Source organism: Schistocerca cancellata, chromosome 2 (genome assembly GCF_023864275.1).
Source record: "Schistocerca cancellata isolate TAMUIC-IGC-003103 chromosome 2, iqSchCanc2.1, whole genome shotgun sequence".
In the NCBI taxonomy this organism is placed as follows: domain Eukaryota; kingdom Metazoa; phylum Arthropoda; class Insecta; order Orthoptera; family Acrididae; genus Schistocerca; species Schistocerca cancellata.
The window spans coordinates 632,874,218-632,895,606 of NC_064627.1; the positions used below are offsets into that span (position 1 = coordinate 632,874,218).

General features: G+C 42.1%; 1 protein-coding gene across 1 annotated transcript in view; it reads left to right on the top strand.

The window, feature by feature from the left end:
• Positions 1–21,389, top strand: part of LOC126157208 (juvenile hormone esterase-like) — an 84,486-nt gene that overhangs the window by 34,625 nt on the left and 28,472 nt on the right. Inside the window, exons 5-6 of the mRNA XM_049916360.1 lie at positions 20,744–20,940; positions 21,037–21,208. Of these exons, the coding sequence (XP_049772317.1) occupies positions 20,744–20,940; positions 21,037–21,208 (369 nt within the window). The remainder of the gene's footprint in view (positions 1–20,743; positions 20,941–21,036; positions 21,209–21,389) is intronic.

The following is a 21,389-nucleotide window of genomic DNA, read 5'->3' on the forward strand; positions in this document are numbered from 1 at the left end:
GCTACATGGAAAGTCTCCTTACCGAAATAAAACAGTCTTTCATACTTCCAACGTATCGCTAACGTCCGACTACAACATATAAAAGTTCCAGTTTTGACCTACATCTAAGAAGGCCCACGGCGAGCCGCCTACATTTAGGAATATAGTCTGATCGACACTCAGAACTCAAGAACTCCAAGTACCTCGCAAGCTATTTTCCATCCCACATCTAATGCTTTATTGGCTATAAATTCAAACGCTGTCTTCTTCAGTTGTTACCACTTTCGCCAGAAATTAGTCTAGTCTTGTAAATGCTGTCTCTCGGCAGTAGTTATAGAATAATTATTTCCCAAATAATGTTACAGGGGGAGTACCTATCATCGGTGGAAAGTTTGTAACCATTAAGGAGTCTACCTCAACACCAGTGACCTTAACAGTAACACATGACGGAGAAAAAAATCTCGTTGATGATGACGGCAACAATATAGTCATTGAAAAATAAGGAAACTCTTTGCTGATAAAGCAGATGAACCTCTCAATGAAGTTTACTAATGGGCAATGATTAGTAAACTGACATTTAACATAAAGAAAAGATTGTCATGGATATCAGTTTTCTGAAAGAAAATGACACCTCTATAAACTGGGTAACAAATTTCCTAGGAAATAATATTGGTTGTCAGTTGAAGTTATAGTGAGCGTACAAAGCTACTTGCAAAAAGGATTTCATGAAGTTGTAATGACCTGACTGTCTTATAATCAGTTTGTAGAAGCCAGTGTCTTTTAAGTAGGTAATACTCGTATCCATACTGAATTTGTGCCTACGTAACTTCATCATGGAGAACAAATGCAGAAAACATGTAGACACTTTTCAATGTACAGAAAAGAGCATAAAATAGGAAAAATATTAATCGCGTTCATCATAAAGATAAGCTTAAAAGTTAAATGAATCTTCCGTCGGTTCTTGGTAGAACAACATTATAATAAGAAGAAAGCAAAATGATGCTTTTCATTATTATATGCTTAAAAGATCGGGATTTTTAGATATACCATGTGTGTATATTTAACGATCCATAAGATACATCCAAAATAGCTCATGGACTAAGATCTAGATTGAAATCACTTTTACAAAAAAAGAAGAATAAAACACAAAAAGCACTATCTAGCAAAGAATTCAGTTGTACGATAGATTGCTTGGCGAGATTACAGAGATTATCACAATAATTGTACCGGAAGAAGGCAGTTAAGAAGTATCAGTTGAGCAATTTATTATGTAAACGGAGGGTTGTTTAGGCAAAGCAGAATAGACGTTTGATAACAAATGTAGCACAAGTAAATCACAGTCAACTCTGTTAAGCCCCATCACGCCACACTTCGGCAATATAGCATCATTTCTTCTCTGGAAAACCTTACGCCGGTACTCTTCAGTGGGTAATACGAACATCTAATCCTTTTTCAGATTCCAAAATCTTACTCCTTTAATAATGATGGTAATGCAGTTTTTTAGGCAAACAAGTGGGAAGATTCGGTATACGAAATGGAAGCCAAACATGATGGTTTGATCCTGTCGTCAGCGGGAAGTTTGTGTGTAGCGTGCCCAGTGAATGGTTTTAGAAACTGATCATGCAAGTTTTTTGCATTCACTTTTTACATTCTGAACTACCTTCTTTGTAAGAACGTATAAACAGATTAGTACTATAAACTAGGGGCAAAACGAACGAGTAAATAGAATGAGTTCAAGGCTGTTTTTTTCCTTTCATTGGACTGCCATTTTATTCAGGGATGATAGAGGCTCTGATCACCAACCGATCATCTTGATTTATTACTTCAAGCAAATTCCAGGACGATTCCTACAACAATTATGTTAACTCCAGCATATAACAATCATGTTATTTGTTATTGAAGTGATGGCACTTTGCGGAAGTACAAGGTCCGGCAGAAAAACCTCCCCTTTAAGGAAAGCTAATAAAAACAAAAACAAATAAGGTAGAACAATTTTATTTATACTAAATAAAAGTACATATTGTGTCATTTTAGAAAATACTCTTATGGTCTTACTTTTTAAATAAAACATCCCTTAAATGGCTTCCTGCACTGTCGACACACTGATTGAGTCTTTCCCTGAAGTTATTCATTACTCTTTGAGTCATTTCAGGTGGAATAGCTTCAACCTCTTGTGTAATTGCTTCTTTCAGGGCTCGTAAAGATTGTGGACGTTGTTCATAAACTTTTGCTTTTAAATAGCCCCAAAGAAAGAAATCACAGGGCGTTAAGTCCGGCGATCGTGGGGGCCAGCCAATGTCTCCACGCAACGAGATCACATGTCCAGGAAACATTTCCTTCACCAATGCCAGTAACTGCCGCGCTGTGTGGGCTGTAGCACCATCTTGCTGGAACCATACGTTCTCTATTTCACCAAAAAGCTCCCTTAGTTGCGGTTGGAGAAAGTCGCGGAGCATGGCACAATAGCGTTCACTGTTGACGGTTAAATTCCTGTCATTTTCTTCGAAAAAGTAAGGACCGATCACTCCGGAATTGTAAACAGCACACCATACTGTTACTTTAGGGCTATGAAGTGGTCGTTGATGAAGTTCTTGGGGATTGTGTTCACACCAGTACCTGCAATTTTGGCTGTTCACTGTTCCGGCAAGGTGAAAGTGTGCTTCATCAGAAAAAATCACAATATCGTTGGGACGAATGTTCCGAAGAAGGTCTTGGCACAAACTTACACGGACACCACAGTCTCGTTCACTCAGTTCCTGCGTAGTTACAAGTTTGTAAGGATGCATTTTAAGATCTCGATGCAAGATTCTTCTCACACTTCGATCAGATATCCGTAATGCTGCCGCATGCTTTTTAGCGGATCGTCGAGGAGATTGTTGAACTGAAGCTCTAACTGCATTAACATTTCCGGGGCCTGTTGCAGTCCGTGGTCGTCCAGGTGGTTTCCTTTTTAATGCGGAACCTGTCTCACGAAAGTTTATAACCCAAGAATAAATTGTTTTCTTATCGGGAACAGGGTCCCGTCGTCCGAGCGCAAAGCGAACGCGAAAAGCACGTTGAGTATTAATAGGCGATTCGCCATTTTGAATAAAATCTTCCACTACGAAGGCACGATGTTCACCAGACCACGCCATGGCGTACACTGAAAACGGCACGTAGGCAGCTACGTAACGACGCGCCCCACACCACTCTGCTCCTTCTACTGTCCGCTGCACGTTACTTTGTAATCGGGGAGTTTTTTATGCCGGACCCTGTATAAGACTGGGACGTTATTTGAAAAAGTTGCAACAGTCCGCGGAAGGCCTACGGTAGCGATAGACCGCCATGTCATCCTTAGCCGATAGGCCTAGGCGTCAGTGAATGCAGTTACGGAGCTACATGTAGTTATCACCCCGCTATCCCGGCCGTTTTCAGTCTTCGTGACAGGAGCCACTACTTTGCAATCAAATAGCTCCTCAATTGGTCTCACAAGGGCCAACAACGCTCGGCAGACCCAGACGGACCCCTATCAAAGTGTTTGCCGACAGTGCTAAATCTCGATTGCTGGCGGGAACCGGTGTTACCACTGCGGCAAGGGGGTTAGCATATATTCTAATTCTATCTCCGTTAACCCTAACACTTTGTAAAAGAGGGGTCAGAAACGGTAACTGCAGTTTTCATCTCAGTATAAATTGTTAAATATATTGCAACAAGCAAAACAAAGTAAAATAAAATAACATCTTGAGATAGATGGCAGCTGGTGAATTTAATTTTAATTGAGTTTATGAACAGGGTTGATGCAGAATAAAAGGCCTACCCGCACCCTTTTCTTAATGTTTGATCGAGTGGGGCTCCCATTGGAGATCAAGGTGGACTTTGAAGTCATCAACGTGAGACCATGCATGCCAACCCTAATGCGTTGCTACCAGAGTCAGCGTTATAACTATACTTGCATGTTGTTGTTGTTGTGGTCCTCAGTCCAGAGACTGGTTTAATGCAGCTCTCCGTGCTACTCTATACTGTACAAGGTTCTTCATCTCCCAGTACCTACTGCAACCTCCATCCTTCTGAATCTGTTTAGTGTATTCATCTCTTGGTCTCCATCTGCGAAATTTACCCTCCACGCTGCCCTCCAATACTAAATTGGTGACCCCTTGTTGCCTCACAGTATGCCCTATCAACCAATCCGTTCTTATAGTCAAGTTTTGCCACAAATTTCTCTTCTCCCCAAATCTGTTCAGTACCTCCTCATTATACCTGCATATCCTGTAAAAATACAGCCAAATGTGTAACTGGTGGCAATGATGTTCGTAGGGAGATTGACCATTTTTCTTCTCTGCAGTGCATTGGTTGCACTGGCGTCCATGCTGCTTAATCCTGCAAATGCCATGTGTACCTCGATGAGCGAGCCGTTCAGGAGAATTGGGTAAGTGAAAAAGTACCCCTCAATGTTGCTCGCAAAGTGTCAGCTAGCTGAAAGCCTAGCATGCCACTATCTGAGAGTTACACCGCCACTGTTGCTGCGTCACGACGCCTGAAAGATATGGCCACGCGCACCTGTGACTTCCACTTCAGTGCTATGGCTGTGAGATCGTCTAGTGTTAAGATGACGTCCTCACCTCCACCTAAAACACTTGGTCAACACATCAAAAAACCTACTTCGCCCACACCAGTAAACTCACTTGTGATGCAACCAAAAGAACGGAAATTTAAAACGAAATACTCCTGAGATGAGCTTCTGCGCATCAAGTCAGCAGACGTCTGGGTCTACATATGAAAACCGCAAAGGTACTAAGAAGTCGAACAGACAAACGTTCTTTCCCTTCTCCAACTCGGATATCCTCTACAACAGTGACCCAATGGGACACCTCTCTGCCCGGCGAATCACCAACCGATTCTCCTCCCTGGTCCCAGAGGAGGTTCGAATCCTCCCTCGGGCATGGGTGTGTGTGTTTGTCCTTAGGATAATTTAGGTTAAGTAGTGTGTAAGCTTAGGGACTGATGACCTTAGCAGTTAAGTCCCATAAAATTTCACACCCATTTGAACATTTTTTCTCCTCCTTGGAGTCAGTTGATCAACCCATGGAGGTCGCCCCTCAACATAGCTTTGATCCCTTACGCTTCACACAGTTTGTGTTGACCTTCCTTCCAAAGAAGGAACTCCAGCTGACTTGCGGAGTCCTCATTTTGGGCGACTTCCATAACCAAACCATCTCATTTATCACCTAGCTGCAAGCTGTTGCTGTCCATGTATCTCCCACTTATACCTTTTCTCTTCATAAGATCTACCTAACGAGTCATCTGATCTCATCAGGGCAGACATACTGCGGCTTATACCCCCCCCCCCCAAAAAAAAAAAAAAAATTGATCAAATGGCTCTGAGCACTATGGGACTTAACGTCTATTGTCATCAGTCCCCTAGAACTTAGAACTACTTAAACGTAACTAACCTAAGGACATCACACAACACCCAGTCATCACGAGGCAGAGAAAATCCCTGAACCCGCCGGGAATCGAAGCCGGGAACCCGGGCGCGGGAAGCACGACCACGAGCTGCGGACTGCGGCTTACCGCTCAGCTCCCTCATTCCTTTTTCCTAATCGGTGACTTCAGCGCCCACCATCCCATATGCCGCTATCTGAGAAGCTGTCCTAGAGGCTCTCTCCTGGCAGATACTATCAACCAGCTTACTTTCATTTTCCTCAAAACTGGTGAACCCACATTTCTTTCAAATTGTGTACACGACTTCTCGCGTCTAGATCTCTTGTCATGTAATGCATAGTTTTCTAACTGTCTAGAGCGACCCATCCTCTCAGAACAAACTCAAGCGAGCGACTATTTCACGTGCGTAATTGGTCTACTTACTCAGTCCGATCTGTCTACAGTACCAGCTGGTAGCTTTTCAAAGCTGACTGGAAGCTGTTCTCTTCACTGGTAACATTCGACGTACGGCATTGCCACAGCAGTGATGATCAGGCGGAGTACATTACGAATGTTATCCTGGCTGCTACAGAATGTTCCATCCCCCGAACCTCTTCCCTACCGCGACGTGTGCCCTGGTGTAATGAGCAATGCGTTCCACGCGCAGAGACGTGCTCTCCCTGTCTTTGAACGCCATCCCAGAAAGGTGAATTGTATTCATTGTAAACAGTTGTGTTCAAAGCGTAGTTGCATTATCAGAAATAGCAAAAATGTTAGTTGTATCTCTTTTAGAAATTCATTTAACTGTTTTACTCCCTCTCCTGTTGTCTGGGGTAACATACGTCGGATTTCTTGAAACAAGGTACTTCTCCCGCTTCCTGGCCTGACTGTAGTGAACGATGTCATTGTGGATCCTATGGATATTTTCAACACCCTGCGTCGGTACTTTGACAAGATCTCGAGCTTCACCCGTTACCAACCCCCCTTCCTACCTCGGAAATGAGTGGAGGAGGCCCGGGAGATATCGTTACCCTCTCAGAATCACGAATGCTTTTCTTTTGGTCGTGAGTCTACTGACTGGTTTGATGCGGCCCGCCACGAATTCCTTTCCTGTGATAACCTCTTCATCTCAGAGTAGCACTTGCAACCTACGTCCTCAATTATTTGCTTGACGTATTCCAATCTCTGTCTTCCTCTACAGTTTTTGCCCTCTACAGCTCCCTCTAGTACCATGGAAGTCTCTCCCTCATGTCTTAGCAGATGTCCTATCATCCTGTCCCTTCTCCTTATCAGTGTTTTCCACATATTCCTTTCCTCTCCGATTCTGCGAATGCTACAATACAGTTTTTAGTAAGAGGGAGCTCAAACATGCTCTCACATCGTCACGATCCTTCACTACCGGACTAAATGCAGATTCAAATTTAGCAGGACCTTCTTCATACGTATAACCGCATCTGGAGGGCCGGCGCCTCTCCCAGACGATGGCTTCAAGCCACGGTACTCCAAGCGTGATGACAAAAGTCTTCCAATCAGCTACTCCCCGGTATCCCATACTAGCAGTGTCTTCAAGGTGATGGGACACTTGATTAGTGGTCGGCTGATAGGGAAGATTGAGTCTCTCACTTTTCTAACTCCCGCACAATGTGAATTTCATAAGCACCACTCTGCGACTGATCATCTTGTCACTCTGTCAACCCACATTATGAACAATTTTCTGCTCAAACGTCGGGGTGTAGCGGTGTTTTTTGATTTGGAGAAGGCTTATGGTACCTGCTGGAGGACTGACATCCTCTGTACACTGCACACGCCAGGCTCCCGAGGCCGCCTGTCCCGTTTAGTTGGGGACATTTTAAAAGACCAGGTTTTCAAGGTACATGAGGGTTCGGCTCTGTTGAACACTATTATTCAGGACAACAGTGTGCGTAGCCCTTTTGCCATAACAATCCTAGGGACTGTCTCCCGTCAGGCATATCTGCTCTCTTTTTGTTGATGACTTTACGATCTACTGCAGCTCTTAATTGACCTATTTACTTGAGCTAGGACTTCAACGATGTCTCGACCGTCATTACTCGTGGAGCATCGACGACGCTTTACATATTTCCACTGAAAAAACTGCCTGAGCTTCTCGTCTTTCGTTTGTCAAAACCACGAATTTCTTGGAGCTAACACTCAATAGGAAACTCAGTTGGTAGTACCACACATCTTATCTGGTAGCACACCGTACTCTACTTTCAAATATCCTGTTTTAAACGGTACTTCGGGGAGCGTATCGGAAAATCCTCCCCCGCCTATACCAACTCGTGCTCCGATCGGAAATGACCATGGGTGTTTCGTTTACCCAACTGTTCGACGGTCTATTTTACGCAGTCTCAAAACAATCTACTATCGAGGCATACGTTTTTCCACTGGAGCTTTCTACACTGGCTCAGTTATGAGTCTCTATGCAGATGTTGCCAAACTACCCCTGCCATACCGAAATGATGTTCTCCTCAGCATATACCCATGCCGTCTGTCCTCTATGCCCAATCATCCATTTTGTGTTCTTTTTCGTGACTCCTTAAACGGGCGAATACTGGCTAAACGCAGTTTCTTTGTTCCCCCTTAGTTCGTCTTTGTATACTGCTTCGGAAACTTAACCTTATGTTATCCCCACGTTGACGATAGATGAGAGCCCTTCAGCGTCTTGGCTTCGTGCAGGGGTCCCCGTTCATCTTGTTGCACATAGTTTGCTTCCCAAGGCCAGTACTCTAGATTCGACCTTTTGCTGTTTCTCGACCGTTGAACAAAACTTGGAGGCGGCATCTTCATCTACACTGATCATTCTATGATCGACTGGTGTGTCGGATGCGTCTTTATCATTGGCAACGAAAATTTTAGTTACCGGCATCTACACCAGTGTTCGACTTTTACTGCAGAGATTTTTGCCCCCTACCAGCCCATCCAATACATCCGAGGAGACAGGTTCCTCAATTATTATGTTTCGATTCACTTAGTGCCCTCCAGAGTCTCTATGTATTGAACACATACCACCCCTTAGTGCAACGAATCCACGAATGTCTCCACTAGCTCGCTGACGATGGCACCAATGTGATGTTCATGGGGATCCCTGCTAACGTCGGAGTGTCGGGGAACGAAACTGCCGACGCTGCACCCACGGCTGCAGTCCGACTACGTAGGCCTTTTAGCTACTGGCAAATTGTTAAAATGGCTCTGAGCACTAAGGGACATAACTTCTGAGGTCATCAGTCCCCTAGAACTACTTAAACCTAACTAACCTAAGGACATCACACACATCCATGCCCGAGACAGGATTCGAACCTGCGACCGTAGCGGTCGCGCGGTTCCAGACTGTAGCGCCTAGAACCGCTCGGCCACCCCGGCTGGCCTTGTAGCTATTCTGTGTTTTCAGATGATCTCTGTGTTGCTGCACATAGGAACGTTGTGTCCCTGTGGCATGAACAATGGTCTTCTCTATGTGGGAAAAAGTCCGGGAAATTAAAAACCTCGCAATGGCTTGGACGATTTGACGACTTCCCCTCGCCCCTCCCGTCACGAGGAGACACTGTGTATTGAGCACTGCCGATTAAGTCACCGACTTTTGTTAAATGGAGACGCCGTGCCACTCTGTACTTACTGCAGTCAACCACTGATAGTGTGTCGTTTCCTAACCCAATGGTGCTTTTACAAATGTTTACATTTTAATATATGTTTGTCGTTGTGCTATCAGACACTTAGCAGATACAGCACGGACTGTAGATTGCATTTTACTTTTTATTCGTTGCAGTAATAAGGTGAAAGAAATTTAATTTTCGGTTGTTTTAGCTGTCCCTCAAATCCTGTCCATTACACTCTGAGTATTATCGACTTCAATTCCATCCAGTAATTGACCGTTTTAATTTATGACATGAGCGCTTATGACCTCAGCTGTTTTGCACCATAAAGCAACAACAGTATACATTGCGTCCAATGGCAATATTGCTGGTTTCAAGGAATTCATCGAATGAAGCACCAGTGTAACGACTGAATTCACGACATCCAGAGGTTTATGGCTCTATAAGATATTTTGATTTCTTTCGAGAGATGCATACGAGGCCTGAAGAAGGCATAGTGAAATGCTGAAACAGATAACTTTCAAAATAAAATAAAATGGCATCTTACATACATGGCTCTTGGTAAATTTCATTGACACTGGCAGTTACTTAACTAGCCGATGACTTCTTTCCATGATGCACCAACAGAGACTGTTCACATACGTCTGGATGTGGCTATGCCCTGACCGGAGAGACAATGGTGTATCACTCCGTCAGTCAACATGCAGCCCGCTCTATAAGACACTATGAATAAGGAGTCCGTGGAAGAGTGTAGCTTTAAGCAGTTTTGGGGCTTAAAAGGCAATCTTCGTCTCTAGAAACAACGTTCCTCTAAGTAAACGAGTGAATGACTTTAGTGGGCCCATAAATGTGTCCACACCTTGTTTGGTGCATGATAACATGCGGTAACGGGTGCAAATGGAAAATCCGTCGTGTCATTAGCCTCATTCCATTTCCGTTTATTAGACTTCACTGTTGCTGTGAGCTGTTTAGGGGCTGACATTTTATGGAGGTCTGTTATCACCATGAAATTCCTACAAACTCGTCGGGAAGCAGTGCCTGTCCGAACCTCGCTGAAAGATAATCGCCGCAAACGAACTGGGTGATAGTTTGGTGCAACATCAGTCTTTCGATTTTGCCGATGTGCGTAGCGTCCTCATAGTATAAGTAGTAAATAACTTGAGTCCAACGAACGCTGGGCTTAGAGTCACGGTATTATGTAGTCGTTGTACGTCTACAGATACGATACGACATCGCTTTACTTGTGGAGGTTATATGGCACATTGGTCCTGTATTATGACACAATTGGCCTTCCTTACTCTATATTCTGCGACATCGTATTGCGCCCAGATTCTTCCTTCTTTCGACGGTCGAAAACCACATCGTTATGTGGTTGCCGGGACACTTCGTTCGTTATGTTGTAGAACGCAAGAGGAATATCTCATGAACTTCATGCAGTACATGATAACGGCCTATTGGACATAACTGCGGTTGCCTCGATAGCGAAACCTCTTCGCCACCACGTTGAATCTAGTTTTCCGTCGACAAGGTGATGTTTAATTTCATTTTTCTGATGATAGGTGTTTCTCTTCCTTATGTATGTTTCCATCCAATTTGCTTCGGCTTGTTCTCTCCTAGTTTCCCTATTTCTTTTGTTTTGCGTTTTGAGTCATCGTCGCTCCAGTTCCATTGTAAAATTATATAGATGAAGTACTAATATACAATCCTTGCAATAAAATCGATATTCTTCTTATTTTTCTATTTAGAATTCCATACAAAAACTAAAAACTATATAAAGAAATACAAAGTAAAAAAATTAAAAAATTACTAAAATATAAAAAAAGCCTCTGTAATAACATATGTTGATACATATCATGAGAGCTTCGTGGTGGTTTTTCGGCCATGTTCTCAGATTTTTTCCTTTCTCCTTTCATTTATTATTCTGTTATGATTAATAATTTTTTCTCCCATTTGCAGCTTATATTACATGATGATTTGACTGTGGTCTACTGAAGTGTCATGGTAGTACCAAGACATTCTGATAATAACAAAAAAGGGATACCGTTAGTATCTTTGATTAGAAATCAAATCAGTCTCCGTCCCCGGTTCGAAGCTCGACAATGCTTCAATTTTGATTAATAACCAGCATTGGCGGCTGAAGACTTCCGGCATAAGAGGTCACCCTCATTCTACCAACGGTCTTGTCAACGAGGCCGGAGGAGCGAACAGAGGTTCAGGGCACTCTCTTGTCCTCGGGATGGGAAACTGCCCCTACAGGTAGAAGAATCAAAAATGATCAACGTTATGAGGATTCAGAAAGCAAGGGAAACCACTGCATTAAAGACAAAATGGTTCAAATGGCTCTGAGCACTATGCGACTTAACTGCTGAGGTCATCAGTCGCCTAGAACTTAGAACTAATTAAACCTAACTAACCTAAGGACATCACACACATCCATGCGCGAGGCAGGATTCCAACCTGCGACCGTAGCGGTCGCTCGGTTCCAGACTGCAGCGCCTAGAACCGCACGGCCTCTCCGGCCGGCCATTAAAGACACATAAACTTTATCCACAGAACTGTGGACTGTAACTGAAAAAGTCTGATGAGGACCTCTCTACAGGCAAAAGATTCTGGAATAGTGCCCCATTCGGATCTCCGGGAGGGGACTGCCAACGGGGAGGAGACCATAATAAAAATATTGGGTAAACAACGAGAGGATAACGTTCTACGAGCTGAGGTGTGGACTGTCAGAATCTTGAACGTGGTAGGGAAGCTAGAATATCTGAAAAGGGTCATGTAAAGGCTCAGCTGAAATATAGTAGGGGTCAGTGAACTAACATGGAAGAAAGACAAGGATTTCTTGTCAGACGAGCATAGGGTAATATCAACAACAGAAGAAAATGATATAACGGGAGTAGAATTCGTTATGAATAGGAAGTTAGAGCGGAGAGTGTGTTACTGTGAACATTTCAACGATAAAGCTGTTCTTGCCAGAATCGACGGCAAACCAACAATATTTCGGGTATAAATGCCGACTTAGCAAGCTGAAGATGAAGAGATAGGGAAAGTATATGAAGATATTGAAAGGTTAATACAGTACATAAACGGAGATGAAAATGTAATAGTCATGGGCGACTGGAATGTGGTTGTTGGGGAAGGAGCAGAAGAAAAGGCTATAGAAGAATATGGGCTTGGGACAAGTAATGGCAGAGGAAAAGGACTGAGTTCTGCAATTAATTTTTTGTTGTAATAGCGAATACTCTGCTCAACAACCACAAGGAGGAAATATACTTGGAAAAGACCGGATGATACCAGAAGATTTCAGTTAGATTATATCACGCTCAGACAGGGATTCCGAAACCAGATACTGGACTGTAAGACGTACCCAGTGGAGACATAGATTCAGATCGCAATTCCTTAGTGACGAAGAGTAAACAGAAGTTTAAGAGATTAGTCAGAAATAATCAATACACAAAGAAGCGGGATACAGAAATACTGAAGAATGAAGAGATACACTTGTTCTCCAGGGCTAATATATACAGCAATAAGAAATAGCTCAGTAGGCAGTACAGTTGAAAAGGAATGGACATGTCTGGAAAGGGAAACCATAGAGGATGGACAGAAAAACAAAGGTACAATGAACGTTACTGCGAAGACACCGTGGGTAACAGAAGAAATACTTCAGTTTACGTATGAAAGAAGAAATTTTAGAAATGTTCGAGGAAATTTAGGTACACAGAAACACAAATCGTTGAGGAATAAAATAAATAGGAAGTTCCTAGAAGTTAAGACGAAATGGTTGCATGAAAAATGTGATGAAATCGAAAAAGAAAGTATTGTCAGTAGGACTAACTCAGCATTTATGAAAGTCGAAACAACGTTTGGTGAAATTAAAAGCAAGTGAGGTAACATTAAGAGAGTGCAACGGGAATTACATTGCCAAATGCATAGAGGAAAGCGGATTGGTGGAAAGAGTACACTGAAGGCCTCTATGATGGGGATTATTTGTCTGATGTGATAGAAGATGAAACAGGAGTCGATTTAGAAGATATTGGGGCTCCAATATTAGACTCAAAATTTAAGAGCTTTGGCTCGCTTAAGATCAAATAAGGCAGAAGGGATAGATAGTATTCCGACAGAACTTCTAAAATCATTGGTGGAAGTGGCAACAAAACGACTGTTCACGTTGGTGTGTAGAATATATGAGTATGGCGACATACCATCTCATTTTCGAAAAATGTCATCTACACTATACCAATGCCTCCAAGAGCTTATAAGTGCGAGAATTGTGGCAAAACAGCTTAACAGCTCATGCATTCAAGTTACTGAGAAGAATAATATACAGAGGAATGGATGTGTTAGATGACGATCAGTTTGGCTTTATGAAAGGTAAAGGTACCAGAGAGACAATTCTGACGCAGGATCACAGTTCTTTCTTTTTTATTATTAATTGTTTGTGTTGATATTCTTGTTTTCTTGAAATATTTGTATTTGCGTTTGATAATGGAAGCAAGACTAAAGAAAAATCAAGACACGTTCAAAGGATTTGTCGACCTTTGAAAAGCGTTCGTCAATGTAAAATGTTGCAAGATGTTCGAAATTCTGAGAACAATACGGATAATCTATACGGAGAGGCGGATAACGTACAATATATACAAGAGCGAAGGGGGAATAATAAGTGCGGACGACCAAGAATGAAGTGCTCTGATTAAAGAGGACGTAAGACAGTGATGTAGTCTTTCACCTCTACTGTTCAATCAGTACATCGAAGGAGCAATGATGGAAATAAAAGAAAGATTCAGGAGTGGGATTAAAATTCGAGGTGAAAGAATATCTATAACATGAATCGATGATGACGTCGCTGTCCTGAGTGAAAGAGAAGAACAAATACCGGATCTTCTGAGTGGAATGAACAGCCTAACGACTACAGAATGTGGATTGAGAATAACTCGAAGAAAGACAAACTAATGAGAAATAGCAGAAATTGGAAGAGCGAGAAACTTAAAAACAGGATAGATGGTCACTAAGTAGATGTAGTTAAGGAATTCTGATAACTAGGCAGCAAAATACCCTATGACGGATGGAGCAAGGACGACATCGGAAGTAGACTATCAATGGAAAAAAGGGCATTCTTGGCCTAGAGAAGTCAACTACTATCAACCGTAGGACTTAATTTGATGGAGAAATTTCTGAGAATGTACGTTTAGAGCTCAGCATTGTACGGTAGTGAAAGATGGACTGTGGGAAAACCGATAGAGAATCGAAGCATTTGAGATTTGGTGCTACAGACGAATGATGAAAATCGAGTGGACTGATAGGGTTAGGAGGAATTATGAGGTTCTGCGCAGAATCGGAGAGGATACGAGCATATGGAAACCACTGACAAGAAGAAGGGACAGGATGATAGGCCATCTATTAAGACATCAGGGAATGATTTTCATGATAGCAGAGGGAGCTGAAGAGGGCAAAAACTGTAGAGGAGCACAGAGATTGGAATTCATCCTGCAAATATTGAAGGACATTTGTTGCAAGTGCTACTCTGAGATGAAGAGTTTGGCATAGGAGAGGAATTCGTGGCAGGCAGCGTCAAACCAGTCAGAATAAGCAAATATATATATGAAGAAATATCGTGAAAAGCTTGTATGGCTGTTGCACAATATACTATGCTGAGAAATAATTCTCAAGAATAAATTTAAATACACTGTGTGCCCTTACCGATTCAGAATAAGGCACAGTTTAACTGATAGTGAACGTTGGACACGTTGTAACTCACGGACCCACGGATGTCTGTACATTACCGCATTTTAAGCCGGTGCAGTTGCTTAAATTTGCACGCGCGGCGACCTGAGTAGCTAATTTCATTGCTAAGTAACACTGAAACGCCACAACGTATCGAATTTATTTCTTAGCACAACATTCCCTAAAATCTCATTACAAGCTTTTCAGATTCTTTATGACTACCCTGTATGGTGTTGAAATGCAGAAGGTAAGGATATAGCGTTCATTGACGACGAAGACAATAAAGGCGAAACACGAGGACAGGAAACGAAATTAGTCTTACTCATTTGAAAGTAATTCATAGGATCATAGAGAAAATAATTCTAGATTGATGGACGGGGCTTAACTTCCGTCCTCTCGACTTACTACGGCGCTACAACTCTCGGTGCCAATTTCGAAGCGTATACCTACGAAGGAATCGTTGGCACCAGCATGTATTTCACTCTCTATTGCAACCTCGAAACATTTAGAGAAATTCTTCGAAGCTGCCATCACACTGCTGTTAGTTCATAAAGCTCCTTCGAACTATGCTCCGTTCAAATTCTTTTAGATCTTCGAATAAAAATAGCAACTGCTGGTATTTAAACACACTGAAAGTTGCTATCCTGCTACATCTTTTTTGCAGGCTGCGGGATGTTTGGGGATTGAAACAGTGATCCAAGAAATGTAGAATAAATTTCGTGTGTTTCCGTCAATGATCACAAAACGTTTGGTCGTGAGACTATCGGCAGTCAGACATTGATCTGGCCGAAACCGATATTCTCGGGACCAGATGTTTTGTGATCATTGACAGAAATAGAAGCATTTTATTCTACACTTCCTGGATCACTGTTATAATCCACGACCATGTCGTAGCTTGTAAAAGTAGTGCCATGTCTGGTCTGCGACAGTATCAAAAACGCCCTGCAAACTTAAACAGCGCATCAGCACCGAGACGTAAAGATGGTCATGTTGTTGTTGTGGTCTTCAGTCCTGAGACTGGTTTGATGCAGCTCTCCATGCTACTCTATCCTGTGCAAGCTTCTTCATCTCCCAGTATCTACTGCAACCTACATCCATCTGAATCTGCTTAGTGTATTCATCTCTTGGTCTCCCCCTACGATTTTTACCCTCCACACTGCCCTCCAATGCTAAATTTGTGATCCCTTGATGCCTCAAAACATGTCCTACCAACCGATCCCTTCTTCTAGTCAAGTTGTGCCACAAACTTCTCTTCTCCCCAATCCTATTCAATACCTCCTCATTAGTTACGTGATCTACCCACCTTATCTTCAGCATTCTTCTGTAGCACCACATTTCGAAAGCTTGTATTCTCTTCTTGTCCAAACTAGTTATCGTCCATGTTTCACTTCCATACACGGCTACACTCCATACAAATACTTTCAGAAACGACTTCGTGACACTTAAATCTATACTCGATGTTAACAAATTCCTCTTCTTGAGAAACGCTTTCCTTGCCATTGCCAGTCTACATTTTATATCCTCTCTACTTCGACCATCATCGGTTATTTTACTCCCTAAATAGCAAAACTCCTTTACTACTTTAAGTGTCTCATTTCCTAATCTAATTCCCTCAGCATCACCCGACTTAATTTGACTACATTCCATTATCCTCGTTTTGCTTTTGTTGATGTTCATCTTATATCCTCCTTTCAAGACACTGTCCAATCCGTTCAACTGCTCTTCCAAGTCCTTTGCTGTACCCGACAGAATTACAATGTCATCGGCGAACCTCAAAGTTTTTACTTCTTCTCCATGAATTTTAATACCTACTCCGAATTTTTCTTTTGTTTCCTTTACTGCTTGCTCAATATACAGATTGAATAACATCGGGGAGAGGCTACAACCCTGTCTTACTCCTTTCCCGACCACTGCTTCCCTTTCATGCCCCTCGACTCTTATAACTGCCATCTGGTTTCTGTACAAACTGTAAATAGCCTTTCGCTCCCTGTATTTTACCCCTGCCACCTTCAGAATTTGAAAGAGAGTATTCCAGTTAACACTGTCAAAAGCTTTCTCTAAGTCTACAAATGCTAGAAACGTAGGTTTGCCTTTTCTTAATCTTCATCGGGGAGAGGCTACAACCCTGTCTTACTCCTTTCCCGACCACTGCTTCCCTTTCATGCCCCTCGACTCTTATAACTGCCATCTGGTTTCTGTACAAACTGTAAATAGCCTTTCGCTCCCTGTATTTTACCCCTGCCACCTTCAGAATTTGAAAGAGAGTATTCCAGTTAACACTGTCAAAAGCTTTCTCTATGTCTACAAATGCTAGAAACGTAGGTTTGCCTTTTCTTAATCTTTCTTCTAAGATAAGTCGTAAGGTCAGTATTGCCTCCCATGTTCCAACATTTCTACGGAATCCAAACTGATCTTCCCCGAGGTCGGCTTCTACCAGTTTTTCCATTCGTCTGTAAAGAATTCGCGTTAGTATTTTGCAGCTGTGACTTATTAAACTGATAGTTCGGTAATTTTCACATCTGTCAACACCTGCTTTCTTTGGGATTGGAATTATTATATTCTTCTTGAAGTCTGAGGGTATTTCGCCTGTCTCATACATCGTACTCACCAGATGGTAGCGTTTTGTCATGACTGGCTCTCCCGAGGCCATCAGTAGTTCAAATGGAATGTTGTCTAGTCCCGGGGCCTTGTTTCCACTCAGGTCTTTCAGTGCTCTGTCAAACTCTTCACGCAGTATCTTATCTCCCATTTCGTCTTCATCTACATCCTCTTCCATTTCCATAATATTGTCCTCAAGTACATCGCCCTTGTATAAACTCTCTATATACTCCTTCCACCTTTCTGCCTTCCCTTCTTTGCTTAGAACTGGGTTGCCATCTGCGCTCTTGATATTCATACAAGTGGTTCTCTTCTCTCCAAAGGTCTCTTTAATTTTCCTGTAGGCAGTATCTATCTTACCCCTAGTGAAACAAGCCTCTACATCCTTACATTTGTCCTCTAGCCATCCTTGCTTAGCCATTTTGCACTTCCTGTCGATATCATTTTTGAGACGTCTGTATTCCTTTTTGCCTGCTTCATTTACTGCATTTTTGTATTTTCTCCTTTCATCAATTAAATTCAATATTTCTTCTATTAGCCCTCGTCTTTTTACCTACTTGATCCTCTGCTGCCTTCACTACTTCATCCCTCAGAGCTACCCATTCTTCTTCTACTGTATTTCTTTCCCCCATTCCTGTCAATTGTTCCCTTATGCTCTCCCTGAAACTCTCTACAACCTCTGGTTCTTTCAGTTTATCCAGGTCCCATCTCCTTAAATTCCCACCTTTTTGCAGTTTCTTCAGTTTCAATCTGCAGTTCATAACCAATAGATTGTGGTCAGAATCCACATCTGCCCCAGGAAATGTCTTACAATTTAAAACCTGGTTCCTAAATCTCTGTCTTACCATTATATAATCTATCTGATACCTACTAGTATCTCCAGGATTCTTCCAGGTATACAACCTTCTTTTATGATTAAGATGGTCATTGCTGACCGAAATCAACACTCTCAAGACCACGGATTTTGTGATCATTGACGGAAATGAAAATAATTTATCCTACTTGTTTTTTTAATCAGTAAGTCTCATACGCTCTGGTACACTGTCGACGAACAGAACACGAGCTGATACTACTTCCAAGAGTTTATGTCGCACTTAACTCATGCAGTACTGAAAGATGATCAAACGCCAATGTTGTGAAATCTTCCAGAGTTAGTACTGTGTCGTAAATCACAGTAGAAGACAGAAATCCTACCCCACAATGTGAAAAATATTTATCAGTGGGGAACCCAATGTTAACCGAAACAAGACCCCTTTCTATAGCACATTTTCAATTTGTCGGTAACGTATGGTAATATAGATTTGATACGAAGTACGTAAGTTTTTAACTGTTCCGCATAAGAAAATATTCTGACGCCAATTGGTGCGTTTCGCGCGTGTTACGAGAATGACAGGACACCAAAAGCGCAATTCCAAGACCTTGGGTAGCCACACATCTTCTCGACAGTGAAGAATGCAAACACCTGGTATGACTCTCAATTCCTACGAGAGGAAGCTGTCTCAGTGCCCTAATGCAAGTGTTTGCCATTTTCCCTTGCATTCGTTAAATATCGAGGAACATTTAAATAAAACGTTTACTTCTAGAGTTTCATGTTATTTCCCAGCAGCTATAATTGGAAAACATCTCACCTACAGCCTATTTATAAACTAGGCCTAAGTACTTATTTTCATCTCCGGTGACATATGGATCTTTCAAAAAATTTTATGAGCTGTCTGACGGATATCTACGCTTCCTGTACACTCCGGTGTACAGTCTTTAGTAATGGTGGTACAGCTAGCCTGTGTCATTCGTATTCGTTAAACACGTTTTATTCACTCTGACTGTGACTTATTTCCTACAGCTAAAAGCCGTAATAAAGTGAAATCAAAGCAATATTCTCTCAATAATTTCGTGTCTTATATGAAACAAAGACGACGGCAGACGCACGCGTCGAGCCATTTTTAATGTGGGCATACTCTGAAAAGGGCACGTTTGAACATGTGCCGCAACTCGTAAGTCCAGTTCAGTTTTGTCACTGTTAGAGCTCCAGGTCTAGAGTCTGAGGTCATCAGGTACTCAACTCGTACACTTGTCCACGTCTAAGAAATCTTCCATAAGTACAGACTCTCCATGTCAGGTATCCGTACATTAAATCTGCTAGATTGTTGTCTTTCGTGCTCAAAGTGACTAATAGAACGTATCTTGGAGAGTAAACGTTCATCCCGTAACGGGAAGTGACCGACACGACTTGCAGATTAAAACCATGTGCCTGACTGCGACTCGAACCAGAAACACTTCTCTTTCACGGGCAAATGCCCTACCAAAGTATCTATGTCCGCTAGCATATTTCATGCTGTTATTTTCGAGCGATAGTAAATGAACAGCATCGTGAGTCTCTTTCAATCAACTGTTCCTAATATTACTTTCAAGGAAATTTTAGTCGGGCTTTAAACCCTTAACTCAATAGGTGCCTTTTCCGTATCGTGTTCTATGACGTGGGGGTCTATGAGACTCTTATGTTTAATGTGAGAATGACGCCACAAATGATTTCAAATTTTTAATTTATGTAATACTTATATTTACAATTATCTAAACGTCGTTTAATTATTCCTTTTTGATATTATTGCACTAAGTAATATCTGCAGTATTTTGCTTTTTACCACACTAATTAATGCATTTTTTGCGTTTTATTTAAATTATTTTTTAATAGCGCACATAAAAGAACTGTTGTGAACCGAATTTCACATTCTAAAACATTGCAGTAGCTCTGTATCAAGTAAATATTCACATAAAACTAAATTCCAAGGTTTAAATTAGCAGATAAAAATTGCACTCGATAGGTACAAAAAGAAAGTCTGCAAAGTGACATTCAGTTCTGGGATCTAAATTTTTCTTTATCATTACTCAGAGCTCTTTTGGTTTTGACTAACTTTTTAAGTACTTTATTGGAGAAATACCGACATCCGGATCACAATTGTCCTGAAGACCAGCCTCTGGATCGTCGTCCTGTTCGGTAGCAGAAGTGTGAAAACTGGCTATTGTAAATTCGTTTTCTTGTTCCGTTTTTGATCTATATCACTGACATCTTCATCTGTCTGCCGATTAACAATTAATGAATCTTAGGATCGTTAAAACTGACACATTCCTACTAACACAGATTGTACTAAACTGAAGAAAACAGGTAAGTAATTCACGAGGCGCGGTCCAGAAGACGACAACACTTGTCAGAAACTCGTGTCAACAACAAACAAAGAAGCAGATAACGCAACCGATAGCAAAACATTATGGGGATGGCCTTATAAGGAAGGCTGTGGGAGCATGGAAGCATTACCCTAGAACTGGCCTAGGAAAGCGTTCGATAATTTCCACGTGGTCTGAGAGACCATTTCATGAGTTAAGCGTTAATGAAAAGTTGTTCAGTAACGTGACCTTTTGTTTGATTTGTTCTCTTTTTGCAGGTTTGTTCCACAAGGTTATCTGTCAAAGCGGCGTGGCGTCTTCGGAGCTGGTGTCGTTTCCTATTAAGGACAGGACGTTTCGCCTGGCACAGTCCCTCGGCTTCACGGGAGACAGTTCAGAGGAACTACTGGCCTTTATGAGAGAACAGCCAGCGCAGACGCTCGTCGAGAATGTACTAAACTGCCTGACCAAAGAGGTGGGGTAAACGTGTGCAACGTTTATGTGGTATTATTACGAATGAAACAATACAAGTTTGTATTCCACTCTACTGTGGACTGTCTCTGTCGATTAGGAAAAGCAGAGAATGCAGTCGCTGATACCTTTTGCGCCAACCATAGAGCCGGGCACCGTGAAGGACGCTATCATCACACAGGATCCCACGGAAATCCTGAAGAGTGGCAAATTCAACAAAGTGCCCACTATCTTAGGTGTCTGTTCTCGCGAAGGAATAATGTTCATTCGAGGTAGGTATACACGGCGTCTCCGACATAACTCGTGGTTGCATTGACTCTAATTTAGAATCTGGAAAATGACATGTTCCGGAAGAACAAACTGAACCTTACGTTTGTATATTAATCAGTCGATGGTATTCGACTCTTCTTACTGATACTGTTGACAGTGGTCGTTTTCTCTGTCACATCTAAT